We start from the raw sequence: 21,998 nt of genomic DNA, 5'->3' as shown, positions 1-21,998 counted from the left end.
ACCCCACAGCTGATTTTATGTTTACTGATTTTATTCATACTCCATACTCCACTAGGGCTAACATTACAGTTGTAGGTCAGATTTCAAGTCCCCAGAAGCTCAATTAAATCTCTAGTTTTAAAATACAGGCTATATTTTCCTACATTTTGGACAAATGTTCCTGTAAATCAAACCAGCATTTCAGTTCAATCACATATATGATTTCCTAAAGCCCATTTTCAAAGACCTGTGTATGTGCAGTACTCTTTAATTGTTTTTACTTGGGTTACCTTTATGATTCTTGTCTTGCTTTTCATCTCTTAACTACATTTCTTTGCTTTTGCTGTCAAATTTATCTGATTTAATTTTTTTTCTCCTTAGCAAAACACTTGAAGATTATCATTTGTTACCACTCTGGGTTTTTGTCCTCGGGTTCTGGGGCTTTGTGGTTTCCATTGAGTGATCATTAAAACTAATTATCACAACACTTGAACAAATATCTGTGTACAATGATACAGTAGATTCAGTTTAACACGTTCTTCCTCTGAACATGAATGTCACACAGTCACCGTACAAGAAAAGGCCTCAGAAATTAGATGTTGATACAACACACATGTTAAACAGTAGATCAAACTGACAGTGCATACCATCTTCCTCATAATTAACTACTCCCTACAGGCCACGTAAGACAAATGCCACATTTAGCTTTTGATTAGCTCAAAACTGTCAAGGGAAAGTTTGCAGAGGAGAACTAATGACAAGTTTGTGCAAACAGAAACATCCTGCCTTTGTTCTACTGGGTTATTTCTGGCACTCGGAGATGAGCTTTTTGCTGGAGAATGGAGAGAAAAAAAAAAACTGGAGGGCTGTCAGGGAAAGATCTGAGAATAGCGAAATGGAGGGACTTCAAAATGTGCATTCTATTATTAGTGCATGTTAATCCAAATGAGCAGAACCACTGCCCGTCACAGTGTGAGCTTATAATGGAAAATTACTTATGTGGGGGTCTGAAGTTTGACAGCCGGACAGCTAATAACTTAAGGTTTGACTTTGCTACACTCATTAAAATAACACACTGTATTTACATTAGCAGTATCCATAAGCAGAGCAAATGACACTGTAGTCCATCAAGAAACAGGGTTGTAAACATTTACCTTTTGGATCGTTCCCTTGAAGCCCTCTGTGAGCGCGGCGACTCTCGCTAGCCGGCTGTAATCGGGAGCTCCACCAACGAAAAGAGATTCTTTCAGGTTAAGATCTACGTGCAGATTCTGATGAGACAAGGACACAAAGAGTTTTCAACTGGTAAGCTGGTGCCGAGCAATCAGCTCCACACACTTTATATCTTTTGAAAAGCCCAATTTAATCTTTTCCATATCCCATCTGCAGTTCCTCTCAGGGCTTTTCTATTCAGCTCGTAATGGCTTTACTTTAGTAAGTGGAGTTATCTGTTTGTGTCCAGGGAGCCTGAAGTAAGTTGTATCCTTTGCAGACATGTCACAGTCATATAGATTGTCACATTAAAAGAAATAGGATTTATCTATATTGTAGCCAGCAGACGCTTTAACTGCACTTCCTTGCCTTCTTTCCATGTCAATACACTTGATACATTACAACATAATTGATTCTATGTCTCTCAGAGAGAGTGGTCAATTATCCTCTATCCGTGAGACATAAAAAGGGACTACAATGGGAAATCAGGAGCAGGCTGGACTTGAGATACGCATGGTTCTTTACGGACATTCCTAATGAATGGCTGATTATAAGCACCGACCTTTCAAACAGTTGAGTGTGGAGACACATTAATTGCAATTCATTTGTGCAACAGATGACTATGAAATTCGATTCTTTCCACCAAACCTTAGGGACAATTGCTTTGTATTAGCAAGGTGCCACTTCCTTCTTTTGCATGGAGGAGCCGGCCCACTTCAGAAGGAAGGAATTAATGATCTTTATTTTATGTAGGGCAGTAATTGCCAGAGGGGTAAAGTGGAGTTAATTGCTGGAAAAATGATGGAAGGGGCCAAATAAACAGGCTTTGTGCAGGCAAGCTGGCGCTGGCTGGGCTTTTATTTAGGATGGGATTTGGAGTGCAGGAGGCAGTGGTGCTTGGCTGAAGCCCGGGGGCTGTGTCACTGCACCTTGAACTGCTTCCAACAGAGACAGGGTGGGGACCTTGGCCGAAGCTGCTGGACACAGCTGTGGCTGGTGTCTCGAGGCTTAGCAAAAAAGTTGTCACCAACTGCAGGGTAGAGTTGGCCACCTCAGGCTCTTTATTTAGACCTTACTGCTCAGCAGCACTCACTTACTCTGATACACACTGAACTTGTTCTCCAAGATTGTGGTTTTAGATATTATTTGGAACCTTTATCGTGTGACTGAGCACGCTCCACCTATGCGTAGTTACTTCTCTACGAGTCTAAAGTGAGATGTCATGCGATGAGATGGTGCATCATGTTCTGATTTGTAGGTAATAATCTGCACCTGGTGAAAGGAGACAGCTGGTTTCATGGAGTGATTCCTACTCGGTGATGTTCAGTGAGTGCTGTTTGTGTTATGGGCGAGTGAGTGGGTGAGAGAGTGAGCGACTTTATGATATTATGGAGAATCATTCCTGTTCGCAAAAGGAGCGAGAGCAGATGACAAAAAGAACAGCCCAGCTTGGCTTGGCACCTCACCGTCTCCTACGGTGTATTTCTTCCCCTTCAGTTGCCTCCCGTCTTCGCTCTCACTTTTTTCCCACAGCCACGCGGCGCTGGCGTGCTATCTCCGCCTACACCGGACTAATGAAGACGTTTCTTTGTTGCTAAAAACAATGGCCGTCACAAAGAAGACTGCCTTCTTTCCTTCTTCCCTCCCACCTTCCCACCCCGCTTCCACCCCCACAGCAGATGGACCGAGGTGAAAGCCAAACCGTGTTCTTTAAGAGCATCTCTACTTCAGTGCTGTGTGTATGGGCTTATGAAATGGCAAAGTTTTTCTACAGAACTGGCACCTTTAAAGCTGCCCGCTGCTCTGCAGAAGTACCTTTTTTTTCTGTGCTGTTGTGTATGGAGAAAGATGGGGGTGAGAGGACACAGTGAACGACTCAAATGAAATATGGGCTAAGGTGTGACTGGGACTTGTCTCATTACCTTGCGTGATTTCTTATTTCCAGACAGCACATCATAGAGAAGGAAAGAAAATAGGGAGGAAGAGAGTTATTAGGGGAAGACTAGTAAGTGTCTGTGCAGAGAAAGGCATGCAGAGCTACAGTAGGCAAGTGCAAAAGCCCATGACAGACACAGACACACACACACACACACATTTATACACTCGTATGCACATACATACATACACTCAAGGCATCTGTAAGAGCATTAAACATAGCTGCAGTGTGGCACATACAAGTGAGATAAGTACTTTAAATAAGATTACAATAAATGTGAAGAACCCACTTTTCTGCACATGCACCCTTTATATTATATACTGCACACACTCACACATACACCCACAAAGCTGTGCAAGTGTGTGTTTACGCTTTAGAGAGTGAATGCAAATAAGACACCCAGTCTGAGAAGGCCATGCGTGAAGCAGATGGTGCCACTGAGAGATCTTCAGACTTCATGGATGACGGACTGTGAATTGTGCCTCTTAACCTGACCTCATTTACAGACTGCTGCCACTCCATGAGAGGTGACGTAGTCTTTTTTTCTCTCTCTCTCGAATCCTTACCTATCCATATGTGCCTTTTGAAAGTATGTACTTCATCATGCCGGCGGTCCAAGCCATCTTTGATATGATGAACACTCCCAGCATGCAATATGTATCAATACGTGCGCGTGTGCGACCACCTTTGATATGATACGGGGCTTCTCTTTGCAAAGCTCTCTGTAACTCCCTCCTCGTTCTTAAAGCAGGAGTAGGAGAGAATTAGCTGAAAGCCACACTCGATGGGGTCTCTGCATCAAGCTCCATAACTAGTCTCGGCTCATCCCTTGCGCCCCCCCAACCCCACCCCTTTTCTCCCCACTCCCCCATCCTTGCTTTAGTCTTGCTCTTCTCTTTTAATAAGATTTTCGGCCTGTGTTGCTGGAGTAAAACACAATTACCATACGGACGATGGGAGGCAGTGGGGGAAGGACAGAGCAGCGAGAGAGGGGAAAAAAAAAGCAGAAGAGCATTGCATCTTCAAGGAAGATGATGGAGTTGACAGAGTGCATGTTCGTAATCACAAATTACACTGCTTAATATAATTGGATGACTTACAGGCTTATCAAACTATTAGATCGCCTTCATTTGGAAGCATGTACCTGCTTTATTGGTCTAGACGCGGGCCTGAAGAGTTTCATTACGCTATTCGTGCTGCTGCTATCTCCTTTATCTGCCTCTGTCTCCCCAGACACCTCCTCACAGGCTGAATTCATAAAATTGACTGTATATCATCAGTAAAAGCTGCTTTTCCTTCCTGTACGCAACATCGAATTTTATCTCCAGTGTGTCAGCAAGCTGAGAGGTGGAGAGGTTCTTTCTTTTTTTTTTGTTTTTTTTGTTTTAAAAGTGGAATTACAGGACTTCCAAAATTAAGACAGCTTGTCAAACTGGGCCTCTCCATCTGGAGCTCTCCCTCTTACCTCGATGGATGTAGGGAGGTAGTAGCATATTTTCAGCAAATCAAACTGACGGTATGAAGCGGTGTGGAAAACCCTTAGAAACGGAGGGGAAGTTTGCACAGGCAACTGTGCCTGAAGCGGATAGTTGATAGGGCAAAAAGGAGGACCAACGCCTCGTGGTCGTGGCGATGACGGGATAACAACACGCAGATGATCAAACAAATGCAGTACACACAACACAAGCAAGGCTAAGCACAGCAGCATAGGCCCATCAGTCCTGCTAACTACAAAACAAGATCACCATTTGTTAGCTTGCTCTCTCTTACCGGTGCCTCCCCTCGGACGGGGTTCTTCTTGTTCACCATGATCTCTCCTTTGCGGTTGGAGCGCTCCAAGTTGATGGTGTTCCACACATTCAGCTGGATTGCTTCTTTACTCCTGTATCACAAAGAGTCAAATTAAAACAATTTGTCTATATGTGGGTTGTAGCGTAAAACTCTAAAATGCATGCATTATTCAGGCACTTTCTGCCTTTATTGTGATAGCTGCAGCAAGATGGAGACGCAGGAAAGTCAGGGAGAGAGAGAGAGGACAACATGCAGCAAAGGGCCTCAGGCCAGATTCGAACCTGATCCAGTGCAGTTAGGACTACGTCCACCCAAAAATGCACGTTTTATATTGGTGTCGGTGGTTGTTTAACTTAAACCCTCTTAGACCTGCCTACCTTATGACAGCGGGACCCTTGCCCAGGTCATAGCGGAACTCCAGGATCCCGTTGTTGAGGGACAGAGAGATGAAGTCTCCTTTTCCGTCCGATTTTTGGCCATTGTAGAAGATCAAACCGTTGGAGTCGTTGGCCATGAGAACCACTGTCATGCTGAGCTTTTGACTGCAGTCACAGCAAAAGCGAGTCAGAGATACACAGAGACACTGTTATACACACCCACAAAGGATGCTTATATGCTTGCTTCTGGCGCACTGGTGCTCTTTCTATATGGAAACTGGGTAGAGATACTATATATCCGACCTGCTAAGGCCTTGATAAGGTGTTATTTGTGTAACCCTCATTGTCAATTCTGTTCAGGCTTACAGGGAAGCACCGCCTTGGGCACAGAGAAACCTCTATGAAAACTACATGATACCCAGTGTTCGGTAATACATGCTGCACAGGACTTGACTGTGTGGATTTCATGCAGAGACATGGGACTTACCGCAGATCGTGCCCGTAGAGATGGAGCCCCTTCAGCTCAAGGTAGGAGTCTCCGTTGAATAATGGCATGTAAGCCCCTCTCCTCTCAGCCACTGGAAAAAACAAAGAGAATATATTCATCCTCAGGTCTCGTTTTTGTTGCTGACAGAATTGAAATTCAGAGATAGTGGATACATCTTTGAGGGACCTGTCAGCATTATGGAAAGAGATGGATTTGTGTTTTCACAGCCTTTGGGATTAAGTCTTTCTCTTGACAGATATTCAACAAAAAAACTCAAAAACCCTTATGCCAGACTGATTACACAGCCCGCCACAGTTTAACAAAGGACCTTTGGAGACATGTAGAGTTTAACACCACAGCCGGGACTCATGAAATAATGCAGCCATTGTGTTTTGGCAGGTCTTTTTACAAATTCATGTCTTTGTAGCGGGTCTACGTCTGGTTGTCCTGTTTCTGGCTGTCTGGAGTGATTAGGACAGGCACCGTGCCATCCCTCTAACAAGTGGCATGACATTAAAAATCACTCAAGTGTCAGCCATGGGTATGTTGTGTTTATGGTGCTGTTTGCAGAAACCACTATCATTCTGAGGCATGTGCGCTACAAGATGCTCGCGCACACATATACACACACAAACGAGCACACATACCTATGTAGCCAGCAATAAAGCTTTTATTTGTAATTGGCTGGGATTAGCTGAGGCGAGTAAGGATGGAGAAGGCAGACGGAGATGAGAAAGCTAATTAGCTATTGTGCAGAAGACTGCTAATGATGATGGCATGCAACATGGAGGAGGAGAGGAAAAAATAGTCCTGCACACACAAAAAGGAACTGTGCACTGAGCCATTAGAGAAACAGAGCTGCTCGGAAAGTAGTTTCTCAAAGAGGAGTGCGGATGGGGGGCATTTCTCTGTTTCACCCTGTGTTCAAAATAAAAGCCTGCTGATCAATAAGTTGCCAGAGGTCCATGCAACAGCTGAGTGACCAGGAAAACTCACGTGACGTATGAAGCAGTCAATGAGGGAGTTGGTGAAAAGTTGAACTTTTCACAGTCATACTCAAACAAAACGAAAATAAAAGTCTCAAAAGCAGCACTTGGAGAACTGTTTCATCTATTTAGCTGAGGTCGATAGTAAGCTCTGAGGTAATTTTGTTTATATTTGAGCAATATTACCTAATTAGTACTTTCTAGGAAATGCATTAAAACAAAAGGAGAGAAGGAAAGAAAATAAAAAAGCAACTGAAATGAACATTGAGCCAGTGAAAAACTTTTTAGCTGCAATTTAAGCTCCTGGTCCCGCCCATAATCAATTGGCTCTTCAACAGAGTTGTGAATCACAGAGAGAGAGAGACACACACACACACACACACACACACACAAACATTAGCAGGTCCCTGGCTTAATCCAGCTACGGTGCTGAATGTTAAATGCTGGTAAAAATTCAAACTCTTCCCTGCAGTTAGTTTTCAAGGACTGGCTGAGTCCAAGTGATCTTGCTTTCATCACTAAATTGTAATGATTTACAGTATCACAGGGTAAAAGCACAGAGAAAAGCAGGTCATTCAATACTATTGGAACACCACTGAGAAAAGTCCTTGATGGTGAATGTTATAGCAGTAGGCTGCATTGATGAACCCTGGTGGAATTTAAAAGGAAACTGCAGTTCAACTGAACATGCTACACTTTATATTATGACTAATTCACCTTCAGGCTTCTGGTGAGCGGGCTCTGAGCTACCTGTCTTTTTCACTGTTCTCAGTGCAGCCCTCAGAGGGTACGGCCGCCTGGCTGCCACCTTATCTCTGAGCTCCTGTCTGGGGCTGACACTCTGGCTGACTGACGCTCTCATTAATCACCACAGGCAGGGAGGACTGATGCGATTAGTCATCTCATTGATTCCTGTGTAAAAAAAAAGCCTTTTGGAATGGGAGATGCTCTTGGTCACACAGCATTGATTTTGGTTCACCTTGGTTTACTTGAATCACCTGCTAACTGGGACTTGGGGCTAATGGCAGGCTAGTCCAACCTGGTTTTTCTGAATTCCCAGAGGTACAAAGGTGCATGTTTCTCTTTTAATAGGAATGTGCTTAATAGCATATTCTCTTTCATTCAGAGTCGCAAGTAGTCAACTTCTGCAAACATTCATGACAACATCTACAAAGACAGGGAGGGAAGAAACACGGGTAGACTTCAGAATGTGACACTGCCAAAAGTGCTAATGATGAACTTCAAAAGCAGCTGAGCTGTGCTCTGGTCTTTTCCCCAGCCGTGGCCCGGTTCTGCCATGTTTGTAGCTGAGAAGCAACAAACATGTTTGAACACAACACCTGTGGGTGGAAAGGCGGGGGGGAGGCAGTGGAGGAAGGCTGCAGCCTCGCTCCCGCTCACTCGCTAACAAGCGCAGCTGAGTCGATGTGGCGAACGGCCCGACGGGGCCAATCATCTACCTCACTTCTGCATGCGGCCCACCAACTCCCCCTCCCACCCTGAAGGCACAACCACCCCCCCCTTTCTGTGTTTGATCTCCATTTTCGATCCAGGATGGATGGAAATGTCACAGAGCGGAATGAAAAGGGGAGCAAGAGAGGCTCTGAGGAGGACGGTGGTACTTCAGCTGACTCCAGACCAAAAAAGCACTGGAGAGAACAATTGAGGCATGAAGTGACGGGGGTCACAGCAGGATGTACAATCTGTCGTCAGATTACCTTTTTCGCAGTGTCTCCCTTCACGTCCCATGGGACACTCGCATTTGTAGCCTCCCTCAGGCAGCACCTGGCACTGGGAGGAGGGATGGCACCTGTTGGGCTCGCATGGGTCATGGACATCAGCACAGGTTGGACCTGGACACACACACACACACACACACACACACACACACACACACACACACACACACACACACACACACACACACACACACACACACACACACACACACCATGAGTGAACCTGTAATGAAACTTCCTAATGAAACAACCATAAACGTTTTCAACCACTTTCTCTTTTATTCCATCTGAGAGGATGTGTGGGGGGGTAGGGGAGACAAAAACAAGGGGGGGGGGGGGGATTTCCTCTGTAATAGAGGTCATTTTCTAATAGGATTTGAAAATATTACACATCCAGATTAAACAGTGGAGAGCCTCCCCGCCATGAGGCCGTGTTTCTGGGCCAATACCGACTGCGGGAAAAGCTCTCGAGCGTCTGGTGGATGATGGTTTTGCCCTCTGCCACAGGCCATCTGAATTCACCCGTCATTACTTTAGCAGTCAGAGCCTGTGGTGAGGAGAGCACTTTAATGAACCCCATCCCCGCTGAGCTCACAAGGCTCCCCCGTTTTTTCTTCACTCACACTTTTGGAAACTGTATTTTATCCTCCGCTCTCACTTCTCTACCACTTCTCTTTTTTTCATATCACTTCCTCCACTGCCATCTTTTTAACTCTAATACCCTCTCACCTCCCCCATTCATCCGGCTGTCCTGACATGTCCTCCCTCCAACTACAACTCTTTTCACCCATTTTTTCTCTCCTCTGTTCTCTCTCCCCGTGTTCTGTCCCTCCCTCCGAGATCCCGGCAATCTTGGCCACTTTCTAAATTGACATGATGACAAAATTAACTTGAATGCGAGTATGCAGGCAACGATCCAAATCTCATTATCACCATCCATTTGCCAACACATCTTTGATCACGGCAATGCTTCTTCATAGTACAGGGTTATTTTTACTTCTGCTCAGGCTTCTCAATATCAACAAAAAAAAAAAAAAACCCACCTATATGAAAGGTAATAATAATGTGAGGTGATGCTTTACTGATCCACATTCTGACTTCAAGGTAAATTGCTCTTTTAGTGAAAATGTGCTCCCTAACCACCGAGATGCCCCCATGTCAGTATAAAATCCTATTCAAGCATAAAAGTTAACTCTGACAATTAATTTGGTTCTGGTGTGAAACTTTCCACAGTAGGCTTTAGCACAACCAGGGAGAGGCAACGCTTGGCTAGGCCCTGATGCTGTCTGGTCTTAACTATTTTCTCTCAGAGTTGCTTGTTAGTTGGCATCAGCTGGAGGGAGAAAAAGAGGAGGAAGGGATGTGGAAGCAGAGATAGGCCAAAGGCCAATCACTAAATGTCTGGTGGAAGTTTCCATGTTTTCTGTTCTGCTTCAACATTTAATCTTTCATGTCTGCATTGGACACTCAGATATGATGGTGTTGGTGTTTACAGAATGTCTCCCAGCACTCCTGCTGGGGGCATGAGTTACACTGTCAAATTAGGCTGTCAAGCTTACTTAGGATTTGTGAGTAAGTCATGACCACAGTGAATCCCTGGAGAGAAAGCAAGGCGGAGATGTAAACATAATTTTAACGGCAAAGTGTTAGAAAAGTCTGAAAATGACACATGAATAAATTTTATTTTCTCCATATTTCCTTACACACACACACACACACACACACATACACAAATAAACTTGTCAAAATTCCATGACAGTGAAGAAATCCCAGTATGATGTTGGGAAAACTGCTGAACTGCACCTCTGCAGCATGGACGCTTCTTTTTTGTTGGCATCTTACCCCAGAATCCTTTGCTGCACTTGCAGTGGAACATCTCGGCCTCCTTGACCTGGCACGTGGCGCCGTTCTTACAGGGATTTGGCAGGCAGGGGTTGTTACCACATTCACCCACGCCACTGCCATACAGACTGTCGCCTCCGTTCTCTTGCAAGTTGAGCACCCGGTTGTTGACATCCAGCAAGCGGATGCAGCCCACCAGACCTGTGGCCACGCCCGTCCTTTCCATCACGCTGAGGATGGAGAGGAAAAAGGATAAGAAGTGACCATAACAATTATCACAGTAATCACCCTCACTTAACTCCAGGTTTGTTTGGGAACATGCATTAGTAAAGTGCATGTTCCCTAACAAGCTTGTTTTACAGGTACAATATCAGCTGAAATGCTAAAAGCCTTGAGTACCTGCCTGCTCCACCTGTTTTTAAATGTCAACATATAAATTATCTTGTATTTAGCCATATTACTGCAAACTAGAGGTCAATAGGGGCCCACATGTAATTTTTCCCAGAGGCCCTATACAGGGTTAATCTGGACAAGGAAGTTAAATAACTCTAAAGTGAACAAACATGACCGGGATAAAAATGTGAAATTGGAAACAAGTAGGAACTGTGTGGAGTTGGCGGAATTTTGGACTCAATATTAGAAGTTGAAGACTGATATTTTTTCAGTTAATGGATTTTCTGTGTAACTTATTTCCTGCCCAGATTCTTATCATAATGGTGTGTAAATGTAAGATAGAAGGTCTTACTCCTGCTTCATTTCCTCGAGTACTCCTCCAATGAAGAGGTCGGTGTCGAGGTTCAGGCCGTCCGTGCCGCGTGGACTCTCGCCCTCGACGTGCGGCTCGTTGTCCACGCTGAGCATTGCGTTTCGGCGATTGCGAGTCACCACCAGCTGATGCCAGCGACCCTGATTGATTTGCACTTTGCTGATCACAGTTCCTGTGCCGGAGCCCGTGTTGAACCTGAGAGGATGGGGATACAAAATGTGTTATATTTAACAGTCATTTTATATCTGTACTTGAGGAGGTTATTGTCTTTTTTTTTTTACTGAGCACCACCTAATGACTAGCAGGAATATTGCTCAACAGAGAGCAGACAGAGAGGGTACATGACTCCTCATTTGGGATTCCAAACTATGAGATTGAAATGAGGCAGTTACTCACTTAAAAATGTCTTTCACGCCCTCTTTTTAATTCAACCTTTTATCTAAGGGGATTTGTTGAGAAAAAGGCCATATCATCACAGAAAAGAGCTGTTGTGTATGTGCACCCACACATATGGTAGTATTAGCACAACCTGAGAGCAATTATCTGCCACAAATAATTAGTTCTTCTCCCCACGTCTTGGATTTGCAGAGCTGTGGGTGGTAATCTCACAGCTGTATTTCTGGAATTGAGGCAGAGCTCCATTTGAAAGCACAAGTGACTAATGATCTCCTTGGTCATTAGGTTGCTATTGATTTTACTCTGAACAGAGAAATTTAACGTGGCCAGGTTGGGGAGTAACTGAGAGGGCTTTGGAGGGAAAGGGGAAAACACAAGACTGAAATGATAAAGAAAGTGCATGGTGTTAGAGATAATAGGCCCAAAACAGACGTGGTGCCGAATCTCTAATTAGTCCATTCACATTTCTTCTGAAGACGCCGTCTTTCCCAGAATGATTTTTTATTCATACAACTCTGCTGTCAAGAAAGAGCTGAATACTTATCGCTGCTGCAGGTGTCTGACAGGAAAACTGTCTAATTTCAGGCAGATTGAACAGATGAAACTTTTGGTTGATGTTAGCTTGAGTCCAAAAATGATACTGTCTTTAAAAAAAAATAAAAAAATAAAAAAGAAACATTGCTCAAATTCTGCTACACATCTTCAGTGGGCATGACACCAATTTCACAAGTCAGTATCTATTTACTAGTCATGAGGAGTGATAGTGAGGCTGTCCAGTCTACACGTCTTTAGCAGAAACCCTCGAGTCACGATGGAGAGTAAATGAATTATGGGTATTTACCACATAGAAAATAAAGACTTAAATTGAAAAAGGGTTGATACATTTCTTTTGTCTCACAGGATATATCACTGTATCTCTTGGGCGGTGGTGATTGTCGCTTGATCAGCTATTGTTGTCTTATAATACAACCTCTGGGCAATGCTACATCTTCAGGGCAGATTTGAGGCTACAATGAGGCGCTATCAGAAAGTAACAAGATGGGCCGGGGCTAGCTGGTTAGCATGCTGACTTCAGTAGAAGACAAGACATGATAGAGACAGAGACAGAGACAGAGTTAACGTTGGCGTTGGCAGCTCTTGATGAGTAAAGGAATGAAGTGTGATGCTGAACTCGCAACATTTCTTCTACACTTGTAAGTAAACAGCTATTAATGCTAACGTTAGCTACGTAGCAATAGCAAAACTTACAAATAGCTCCTTTAAATATTTACCAAACAAGGTGATTCTTATCAGTCCCGACTTGCAGAGTCAGTATATTTCTGTACACACTATATGCTATTTCTGTCCATGTGGAAAGTCCAATGCATCTATGAGCCATTTCTGGATGCATTTCTATATGTCTTTGCATCCATCTGTAAGAACAAACATCACATTTGTACATCCAGCCTTAATGCTATCATATATGAAATGCCAAATTTGGACTTCCTGCACATATTTCTGTGCATACGTTCCCACAATCTGTAATTGTGATCATGTGAACAGTAATTTGCAAACGGGAACATATTTCTGAAAGCACAGCATCACAGCCTTAACCTGCAAATCTGTCAAAATGCTTCTGTATCTTTATTTATTTCTTGGCAGTGTTGTTTTCAACATGTTTACTTGCTGTAATTATTTGCCTCATTATCTCTAGTGCTCTCTCTATTTGTTTTATTCTTATCTACATCCTCTCTCGGCTGCTGCCGCAATGACCCCATTTCCTCACGGGGATCATTAAAGTTCCATCACATTTAATCAAACAAAGGCAGCAGAATCAGCAGCTCACAAGGACGATGCCCCTCTTCACTCACCGGAGCTCCACCCTGCCGTTGACCAGAGCCAGAGAGATGAAGTCCTTCTTGCCCTCTTGGCCGTTGTATAGCAGGAGGCCGGTCATCTCGGATGCTCGGAACTCCATGGCGATGCGGACAGTGTGGTAGGCGCTCATGGTTTGGAAGGCCAAGTAGGACTGGCCTCCAAATGACGGGATGAAGTACTTTATCGCTGTGGAGGAATGAAGACAACAAGCCAGTGCTGTCATTATTATGTGATTTGCTTTATCGTGGCATAATAGGCATTTAATGTGCATAATTAAGGGTGAGCGTTGGTGGTGTGTCACTGACTCGTGATGACAAATAAATAAGCCTCTCTATCGGTTTATTTTAAGAAAGATGTTTTTTCCAAACTGCCTGATGAAACGCATGATCAAAAGAAAAAGACTGAGGAAGAGGAGGAGTTGGGCTTTTCACCCTTTCTCAAGTCACACACTTACACACACACACACGCAGGAAACCTTTGTTTTTTTGCTGCTCGACAATTATGATTATTATCATCCATTTTCTCCCCCCTGGGCTCCTTTTTTCTCTGTCCATCTGTCTTTCTGTCCGTCTCTCTGAGGAGAATGGCAGCTGATGAGCTCCCTCTTCTAATGACTTGATTGATCTGGGGGAGGTTTGGCTTGTGTGTGTGTGCGTGCGTGTGCGCGCGCATGTGTGTGGGTGGCTGTGTATGCGTACGTGTGACTTCATTTAGCCACTCTAACTCAAAGACACACACTGATTCTCACCAGCTAATCCCCATCAAAGCAATTAGTGTCAATTATCTTAAGATGCAGCTGTGTGAACTTGCTCTTCACCCCCCCCCACCAAAAAAAAAATAAAAAATCCCAAAATAGGGTAAGAGGGAAGAAACAAAAGAGTTGTGCTTCTCAAGCAGCCCCTTGATTTATGACTTTCTCTGTGGTGCTGATTGGATTCTGCGTTGCCTTTAGTGAGCAGCTCAGTGAGTGGCTGCTGACTTCTGAGGTGCTGAACCTGTCTGAATCACTTGAGATGAGTTTGAAGTGCAGCCACAACTCAAATCCATGTACTCAAAATTAAAAAAAAAAAAAAAAAACTAGTATGAAACAGACCTTTGTCCTGAGCTCTGAATTCTGTTGCCTTGTTGAAGTTCAAATGACCCAATAAATCCACATCTGCGACAACACAACACTAAGTGAAAGTCATTACACACACTGCTACTTAAGGTGTCATTTTGCAGCCACTTTGTGAACCTACAATTACACAAAAATTCTTGCTGAACAGGAAGAAGTATACTGTAGTTCATTAATATTTTTCTTTGTAATGTTTCCTCTAATGTTTGATTTTTGTATTTTAATGGTGTGCTGCTTCTGCTACTTCATAAATGTATCAAAGCACTTGAGGATGTGGTTAACAGTGATTACAGAACAGCTAAAAGGCATGGTTGGCACAGTGGAAAGTAGTGTGCTGCTGAATAATCGCTGTAAAAGTCAGCCTCTCCTTAGTTTCTTTGAAATCGCTAATTCCAGTTGTAGCAAATTTTCAGGGAAAGTCTGTTCCAGCTCATTTTATTCGATGAGTTTGAAATAAGCTTAAAATTTTTGATTTTAAGGTAATAACAAATATTGCAGAAGAAATAGTTCCTCTATATATATATAGAAAAAGAAAAAACTCAAGAGCCCGCTCACCCTTCTCGCACACGGAGCCTCCTCGCCCGGCGGGACACTTGCAGCTGAAGTCGTAACCGTCGTCCTCGCAGGTTCCCCCGTGCAGGCAGGGGTGGGAGTCGCATGGCTTCTGGGCCTTGTGATGAAGCTTACTCCTGACATGGGCGATGGTGGTAGCGGGAGGCAGAGCGGTCGTGGTGGCAGCTGCCGTGGTGGTGGTGGGGAGTGGCGTGGTCACCGGCGCTGAGGTTGTGGTGGTGCGTCTGGTGCTGAAGGGCCTGCGGGTAGGGCGACGGGTGACGTAGGGGGTGGTTGTTGGCGGAGGCCTGGTGGTGGTGGTGGTTGTGGGAGCAGCTGTGGTGACGGATGCCGTGGTGGTGGTAGTGGTGGTGAAGAAGGGGACGGAGGAGAGTCCTGTCAACAGAGCCGGAGAGAACAATGGAAATTAGAAAAAGAGACATTAAAGTGCGTTGAGCCTGCAGTCCTGAGTTTTCCTATTCAAGACCCTTAAAACCTTTGATAAATCACCTCATGAATAACTTAAAACCCCTTTTCATTTTATTAATCCCCGCACTCTCCTGTTAAGTCCACACAGTATTACCATAATTGGTGAAGCGAATATTCTCGTCCTCCGGCTTCTTCACGGCGATGCTGGTCTCTTTGGAGGCCTTCAGCTGTTTCAGCAGGGCTCCTTCGATGTCCTCCACCGTGTATCTTGTATCTACAATAAACAAGCGGTACAACCACTTAGGACAAGGCCTCTGAGGAACGCTCCAAAGCAAATACAGGACTCAAGCTTCTTTAGCGATACACTGGATATATCGGAAAGCCCTGCGTGTGACAGGTGGAGGGTCCCCAGGGACCACTTGTCCTCCACCCATTGCTTGTCCGACTACGTTCCAGATGAATAGCTCTCATAATGCTCGCTGCAGATGTTTGCTTTACTGGCCATGCAGGAGCACTGCTTAACAGCACCCACTGCTCAATGTGAAGGGTATGAAGGACGCTAAACGACACTCATAAAAAAAGGAGGTTAGGTTGGGGTTTTGTGTGGTTTGTGCTGTACAAAAGGAGCTTTGTAAAGACAAAGTTGTGGTATATCAATGATACAATTTAGAGCTGAATTATTATATATATATATATATATATATATATATATATATATAATGAAAATCAGCACTTTGTGAGGTATAGATCAAGAAAACATAACAGCAGGTTCCATTCCTCCATTTGTTGGGCACACTCCTTTTTGTCTTAGTATGACAAATCAAACTGTCAACCTGTACAACAAATGCTATGTACCAGCCAACGATCTCACTGGCATACTGGGTAGCTTTTTCTGGCTGTGATGAATTTTCAAATACGAATCTGAACATCTACAGTGAGGTCAAAACTATCTTATGATGTTGTTCTTTTTTTAATATTAAGGGAAATTGTTGCAAGCCAGGGATTACCTTGGCACTGAGAAGAAAATGTAAAAAGAGATAAAAATGAGGAGAGACCGTCAGTGCCTCACAATATCATGAGCCAAATTAAAAATAATAATGAGGAAACACTCAGACAGCACATACCTGGGCCAAGGATGCACAATAATCTATTTGTTATTTCAATAAAGGTAAAGTTTAGAGTTTTTAACCTGTAGCCAGATCTGCAGCAGAATACACACAGCAACAGAAAGGTCATAGTCCTAGTTATGTTTTACACAAGGATGAACTGTACAAAATTTGAAGTGAGGTGTTAACACTGAGCTACTCTCATTTAAATCAAAGTTTAGTGGAAGTAGTGCCACCTACTGTTCAGGCAAATCGCCATTTAAGTTTGCAGGATTACTCAGAGTGGTTATGTGCAGCTACGGTTTGCACAACTGCGTTAAAGAATAATGGGAGTTTATGTCAAATAGGCCACAGATACAAGAATTTTCTAACAAGTTTTAAGCAAAAAGAACATTAACTGATCTGTGCTGGACTAAGGAATTAAGGTGAGAACAAAAGTTACGTACAGTCCAAGAGTCAAGAGTGAAAATGTTAAGTGCCTAAAAAAGACAATAAAGTGGCACTGCAAATTAATTAGGTCTTTCTTGGCCAATGGCCTCACTTTTATCCCAGTTCCATTAAAATCTGCTCAGCAATTTTTGAGATATCTTGCTTCAGAGACAAAGGAGGAAAAAGATAATTGATTCCAGGCACATATGGTATATATCTCTGTTGGCTGCCTTACATATTATATTCATTCAGATTTTCTGGAAATCTTCTGCTCCCTTTAAACATCTCTCACCTGGTTTGAAGTGAGCCTCCACAAAGGCCAGGATGGAGTTGCTGGGTGCCAGGTTGCGGACACGAACGCTCATAAAGTCTTTGTGTACATCCGACTTCCTGAACAACTCATTGAGCTGAAGGCGAGAGAGAGAGAGAGAGTGGGAGGAGAGAACAGACAAGAGAGAGGAGATGATAAATGAGGCTGGTAATGAGCTCCATGCTATCATAGCAGCGGGTCCAATACTGGAAGACTGTACTCTGTCTCCGAGGAAGAAAGACTGCCTTTCAAATTGGGGTGTGGAGAGGAAACCTATTGGGTGTGGGTGCACAAATTGACATTTAGCTGCGGCCGTGGCATTAATTACAGGAATACGTTTTCGGGAGGAGCTAAGATAAATGTCGTGCTACCCTGACATGTGCTCCTGATTGGTTTTGCTTCTGATGCTCCCACTGTGTGCATGTTGTAACCAACCAGAGGAGCTCCGTGAGGAGGTTTGACTAAAATGTTCCTTTAGGCCAACAATGACATTACAGCAGTCAGACTGAAGCCGTCTATAGCACAAAAAAAAAAAAAAACTGGGCCAATATTTTATTTTATCTGAAAATTTGAACATTTTCATGCTAGAACTTAAATAAGTTACACATACATGGCATAAACCCCAACTTGTCATTCTGGCAGCAGATTTAAAAAAATCTTCCTTCGTCTTCCTCTCAGCTGCTGGTTAAAATCTCAGGGCCTGGTAACCCACTTTACTGGAGCATCCTTCTAGGTCCATTGTCCCCATTAACTGTTCCTGCACACTCCCCATCTGCGTTTTTTTAAAGCTCCAGTCTTTGTCCACAGTGTTTCCAAATAGAATTATTTAAGACACACATTCAGCCGGAACTCTTTCTGATTTGTGGTAAAAATGACAAATATCGCTGCTTGTGCTTTTAGACAAAAACGTCCCAGCTATCATGTTTTTCAGTACTAGTGAGGTGAACTCAGATGCAAAAAAGCTGCTGATTCCGTCAGTGACGCTGATGAGTTAGTGCACTCAGTTCAGCCGGAGGATCTGGTGTTAAAGATTATTTCCTCCATGTACAGAAAGCCTCTAATTTGTGGGCTGAAGTGTGACAGCAAAGCAGACAGGTCAAATATAAAATCCTCCAAAGCTGGCTTAGGGATGGAAATGGTAGTGGACAAACTCTTCTATGGACACACTGACTTAGAAGCCTCCTGATCTTTCTTTTTCTCCTTCTCTTTCTCACACATCTACTAATTTATTCACTAATTATAGGAGGTTGCTGCACTGCAAAAGAAATGCGCTGCAGCTTGATTCTTTGTGTGTGTGTGTGTGTGTGTGTGTGTGTGTGTGTGTGTGCACTATATACAGCATCTGTGTGCGTACGTTGTGTGTGCATGTCTGTGTGTGTATATAATGTATGTGCTCAGTGTGTATGTTGGAAGATGAAAAGGGGGTGGTTGCTGTCAAGTGGCACACCAGGCTTCAGAGGCACACAGGCTAAGAGCGCTAACGAGCGAACACACACACACATGCACACACACACACAAACAGGCACAAACTACCGTGAGGTAGCAGATTAGGTCCCAGCGGGGGTTAGTGACACCGATTCAACAGCTGGTAGATGTGTACTGTGTATACATACACACACACACACACACACACACACACACACACACACACACACACACACACACACACATACACATACACATACACAAGCCCCCATTTCATCAGAGGAGCGAGGCCCTGGCTTGACAACAGAGACATTTGTTCAAAAGGTCTGAGCTCGACAGAGAAAACGGACAGTGGAGAAATGCGACCAGGGTGAACCGCCCGGGACTAACTGTGATTACTGTACAGGCTCTGCTCCTGCCTGGGACTCAGCTGGCTAACAACTGGCTTTGTCACCATCCAAACTTATGAGACTCGTATTCAAAATAAGGACTTAATTTTTCAAATATCTGAAAAATCTTAATTAATCTCAGATGGGATGCTGCTTTCTGATTCCGTGAAGTGTTTGGCAAGCAATCGACAAATTAGTCTTTGCAGAGAGCTGTTAGTTTTTTTTCTTTTTATAGTTCTCTTATTAAACTTCTGGAAGCCTCATTAAATATCTATGCTAATTCACTCTAACACTTGTATGCTGTTAAATTAAAAAAAAAAAAAAATTCTATGTAAATTCTTAACTAATCAGCAGCATATGTGAGACATTTTTATTTTGTTGTGTGAGTGAAAAATAATTACTGGACTGCCATGATGGACCCCGATCCTGTGAAGTGTATTATTTTCATAGGATCTACCTACCTAGGTCAGAAGCTGTTTTTTTTGCTTTTTCTTTCTAGGGATCACCTGATGTAACAGATATGTCAATATTCAGCTTTTATTAAAAATCAAATATCAGCCAGGCTGTATTGTTTCCTTTTGATATGATGTATGATCCTCCCTGAATGCATCCAACTTTAAAAAAAAAAAAATTTTTCTATGATGTTATTTTTCTATCAGAAGTCTGACCAGAGAAAACACTCCAGCCCAGTGTGGCAGAATATCACTCAGCATCTTCAGGGGTGTCAAGTGTGTAAAAACCTGCAACGAAACTTGCCTGAAGAGCTGGAAGAATTCTATTAGTTTGGCTCTTGTTGAAGGTTTTTTGTCTCGTGATGCTTTGAATGTTGTCTCAGAAGCTTTTCTGCTCTTGACAAGAACATTCTTAGGCAAGGACAAGATTTGCAGCGAGACTATGCAAGTTTTGCTGAACTGTGTTCACAAGTGGCCAATGTCAGTGTTACTTAGGCTTTTTGGACACTTGAGGAGACTAGAACAAGTTGAAAATACAATATATGGCATTTTATCAAATTATAAAGTTGTTAGGGTGAACATTCTAGCCAGTTATTTCCTGATTACACATTCAGAAAGCTCATATTATATTAGCATTGATTTGAACTCGTGTTTCTGGCCACCAGATGACTGTAACTTGTAACCTAAAACTGCTGTCTGTTTGGAAATGGGGTCAATCAGAGTGACAACCAAAACAAAGAGCTAAAAGAGGCTAAAGGCTCTGTAGAGCTGAGAGACCTGCAGAGATTGTGATAATCCTCATTGGGTTCATCACGAGTGACAGACTTCACATTATATAGTCATTATTCACTGTTAATGCATAGAATGCTTAGTGCAGCTTTAAAGACATCATCATGACAGGACCTTGACTGAAAGCTAACAAAGTGCATGCGACCACAAGCAGGAGACAGCCGTGAAATATAATGTAACAGCACAAGTCTTTGAACTGATGCAATTATTTCAATTTTGTGTACATTAGCTGAGAGTAGACATCATGAGCTACTGGCTACTGGTTACATCAGACCACATGAAGCTGTCGCAGCAAAAGCATGAGAATATGAAAGTGCACAAAGTTGTGTTTCACTGCTCATGAGTTCAAGATACATAGTCTCACTTTAAAAGCAAATGTTAATGTGGACAGGAAATTGTGTTAGAGCAGATTTAGATCTAGCTGAACTGTATTCCAAACAACACTTGCTCCTACAGCACTTACAGCGCTCTCTATGCTGCGGGCTGTCTCTCCAAACAACTCCGACTTGGGGTCCTCCATCTCCGGGGTGTAGAAGATCTCTTGGCCCTCTACCTGGTCCAGGTGCAGGAAACCGCTGAACCTCATGGTGGCTGGAGAGAGAGGAGGCAAGGAAAGAGCATGTGATACTGAAAACACCACAAGTCAAACCGTTTTCTATCACTCACTTCCCACTGCCTTCACACAGTGCTCATTCTGGGGTAGTGCCAGTTTTAGGTTAGTGATGGATTGTGTGTTTGTGTGTGTTTGTTACACGGGGAGGTTAGTGAGTGTGTTGCTGATTGTGTGGGGTTTAGAGAGGGCTGGAGTTTGGCCTTTATAGGTGAACGTAGTGGAGGTTGTGGTGGTGGAAGAGATGGACTGGTGAGATGTGAGAGAAGGAAGGAAGAAAGGAAGGAAGGAACAAAAGAAGGACGGAAGGAAAGGTGGAAAATTGGGCCAGTTTTACCAGACCGAGAGGTGTCCCAAAAGCTGGCCGAGGCATGGAGGGCTGGGTAGAAAGACAACAAGTTAGACAGACACACAAATACATGAACAAACAACACAGACACTAAAGAGGAAACAGCCCACAGCCACTCTCAAAAGTGCCTCCTTCAGCAAAGAGAAAGGCTCCCTGTACGACCTTGGGGGTTATGTTGTCCAACATCTATCAACTCTTTATACAGTTTCTCCGTACTGCTGCCAGGGAGGAGAGGGCTTGAAATAAAGCTGAAAGTGAGGGGATTCATGTGTGTGTGTGTGTGTGTGTGTGAGGTGAAGAACAGAGGAGCATGCGAGGCACTGATGCCAGGTTTCCACGCCGCTCGTAATCAGCAGAACAAATTGCCCAAATCAATCATGGCTGCCCCAGCCTGAACAACACCAGGGAGAATGGGAAGAGCACTTGTATGATTATCGTGAAAGATAGCTGTAATTGTCTCCTTAATGCCACCAGACCGGTGACTGACACAGCCTGGTTAAAATTGCATGAAAAGGACAGCAGTCGCTGCAGACACACGCCCACCCCACTCGTGTTCCCTCCGTCCCCCCTCGCCTTTACAGTACTTTCACGGGCTGCACACATCGATTCAGATGTGACGGCAGCCATAAAATACAGGCAAATGGGTGAGGATTGGCCGATAAGATGAAGGGGGAAG

At 43.7% G+C, this 21,998-nt stretch overlaps 1 protein-coding gene across 2 annotated transcripts in view; it reads right to left on the bottom strand.

Annotated features, from left to right (window-relative positions):
- Positions 1-21,998, bottom strand: part of agrn (agrin) — a 251,176-nt gene that overhangs the window by 13,770 nt on the left and 215,408 nt on the right. For both annotated transcript variants that reach the window (XM_071475408.1, XM_071475410.1), the window contains 12 exons: positions 20,827-20,954; positions 17,291-17,405; positions 15,618-15,737; positions 15,038-15,430; positions 13,362-13,554; positions 11,095-11,310; positions 10,350-10,579; positions 8,487-8,621; positions 5,783-5,873; positions 5,296-5,460; positions 4,898-5,009; positions 1,134-1,250 (listed from right to left, as the gene is read on the bottom strand). In XM_071475408.1, the coding sequence (XP_071331509.1) occupies positions 1,134-1,250; positions 4,898-5,009; positions 5,296-5,460; positions 5,783-5,873; positions 8,487-8,621; positions 10,350-10,579; positions 11,095-11,310; positions 13,362-13,554; positions 15,038-15,430; positions 15,618-15,737; positions 17,291-17,405; positions 20,827-20,954 (2,015 nt within the window). The remainder of the gene's footprint in view (positions 1-1,133; positions 1,251-4,897; positions 5,010-5,295; positions 5,461-5,782; positions 5,874-8,486; positions 8,622-10,349; positions 10,580-11,094; positions 11,311-13,361; positions 13,555-15,037; positions 15,431-15,617; positions 15,738-17,290; positions 17,406-20,826; positions 20,955-21,998) is intronic.

This window comes from Trachinotus anak, unplaced genomic scaffold (genome assembly GCF_046630095.1).
Source record: "Trachinotus anak isolate AG129_WGS33_773 ecotype Australia unplaced genomic scaffold, CSIRO_AGI_Tana_v1 ptg000004l, whole genome shotgun sequence".
Classification (NCBI taxonomy): domain Eukaryota; kingdom Metazoa; phylum Chordata; class Actinopteri; order Carangiformes; family Carangidae; genus Trachinotus; species Trachinotus anak.
The sequence above is the reverse complement of the archived record's forward strand: the minus strand, read 5'-3'. Positions and strand labels throughout refer to the sequence as shown.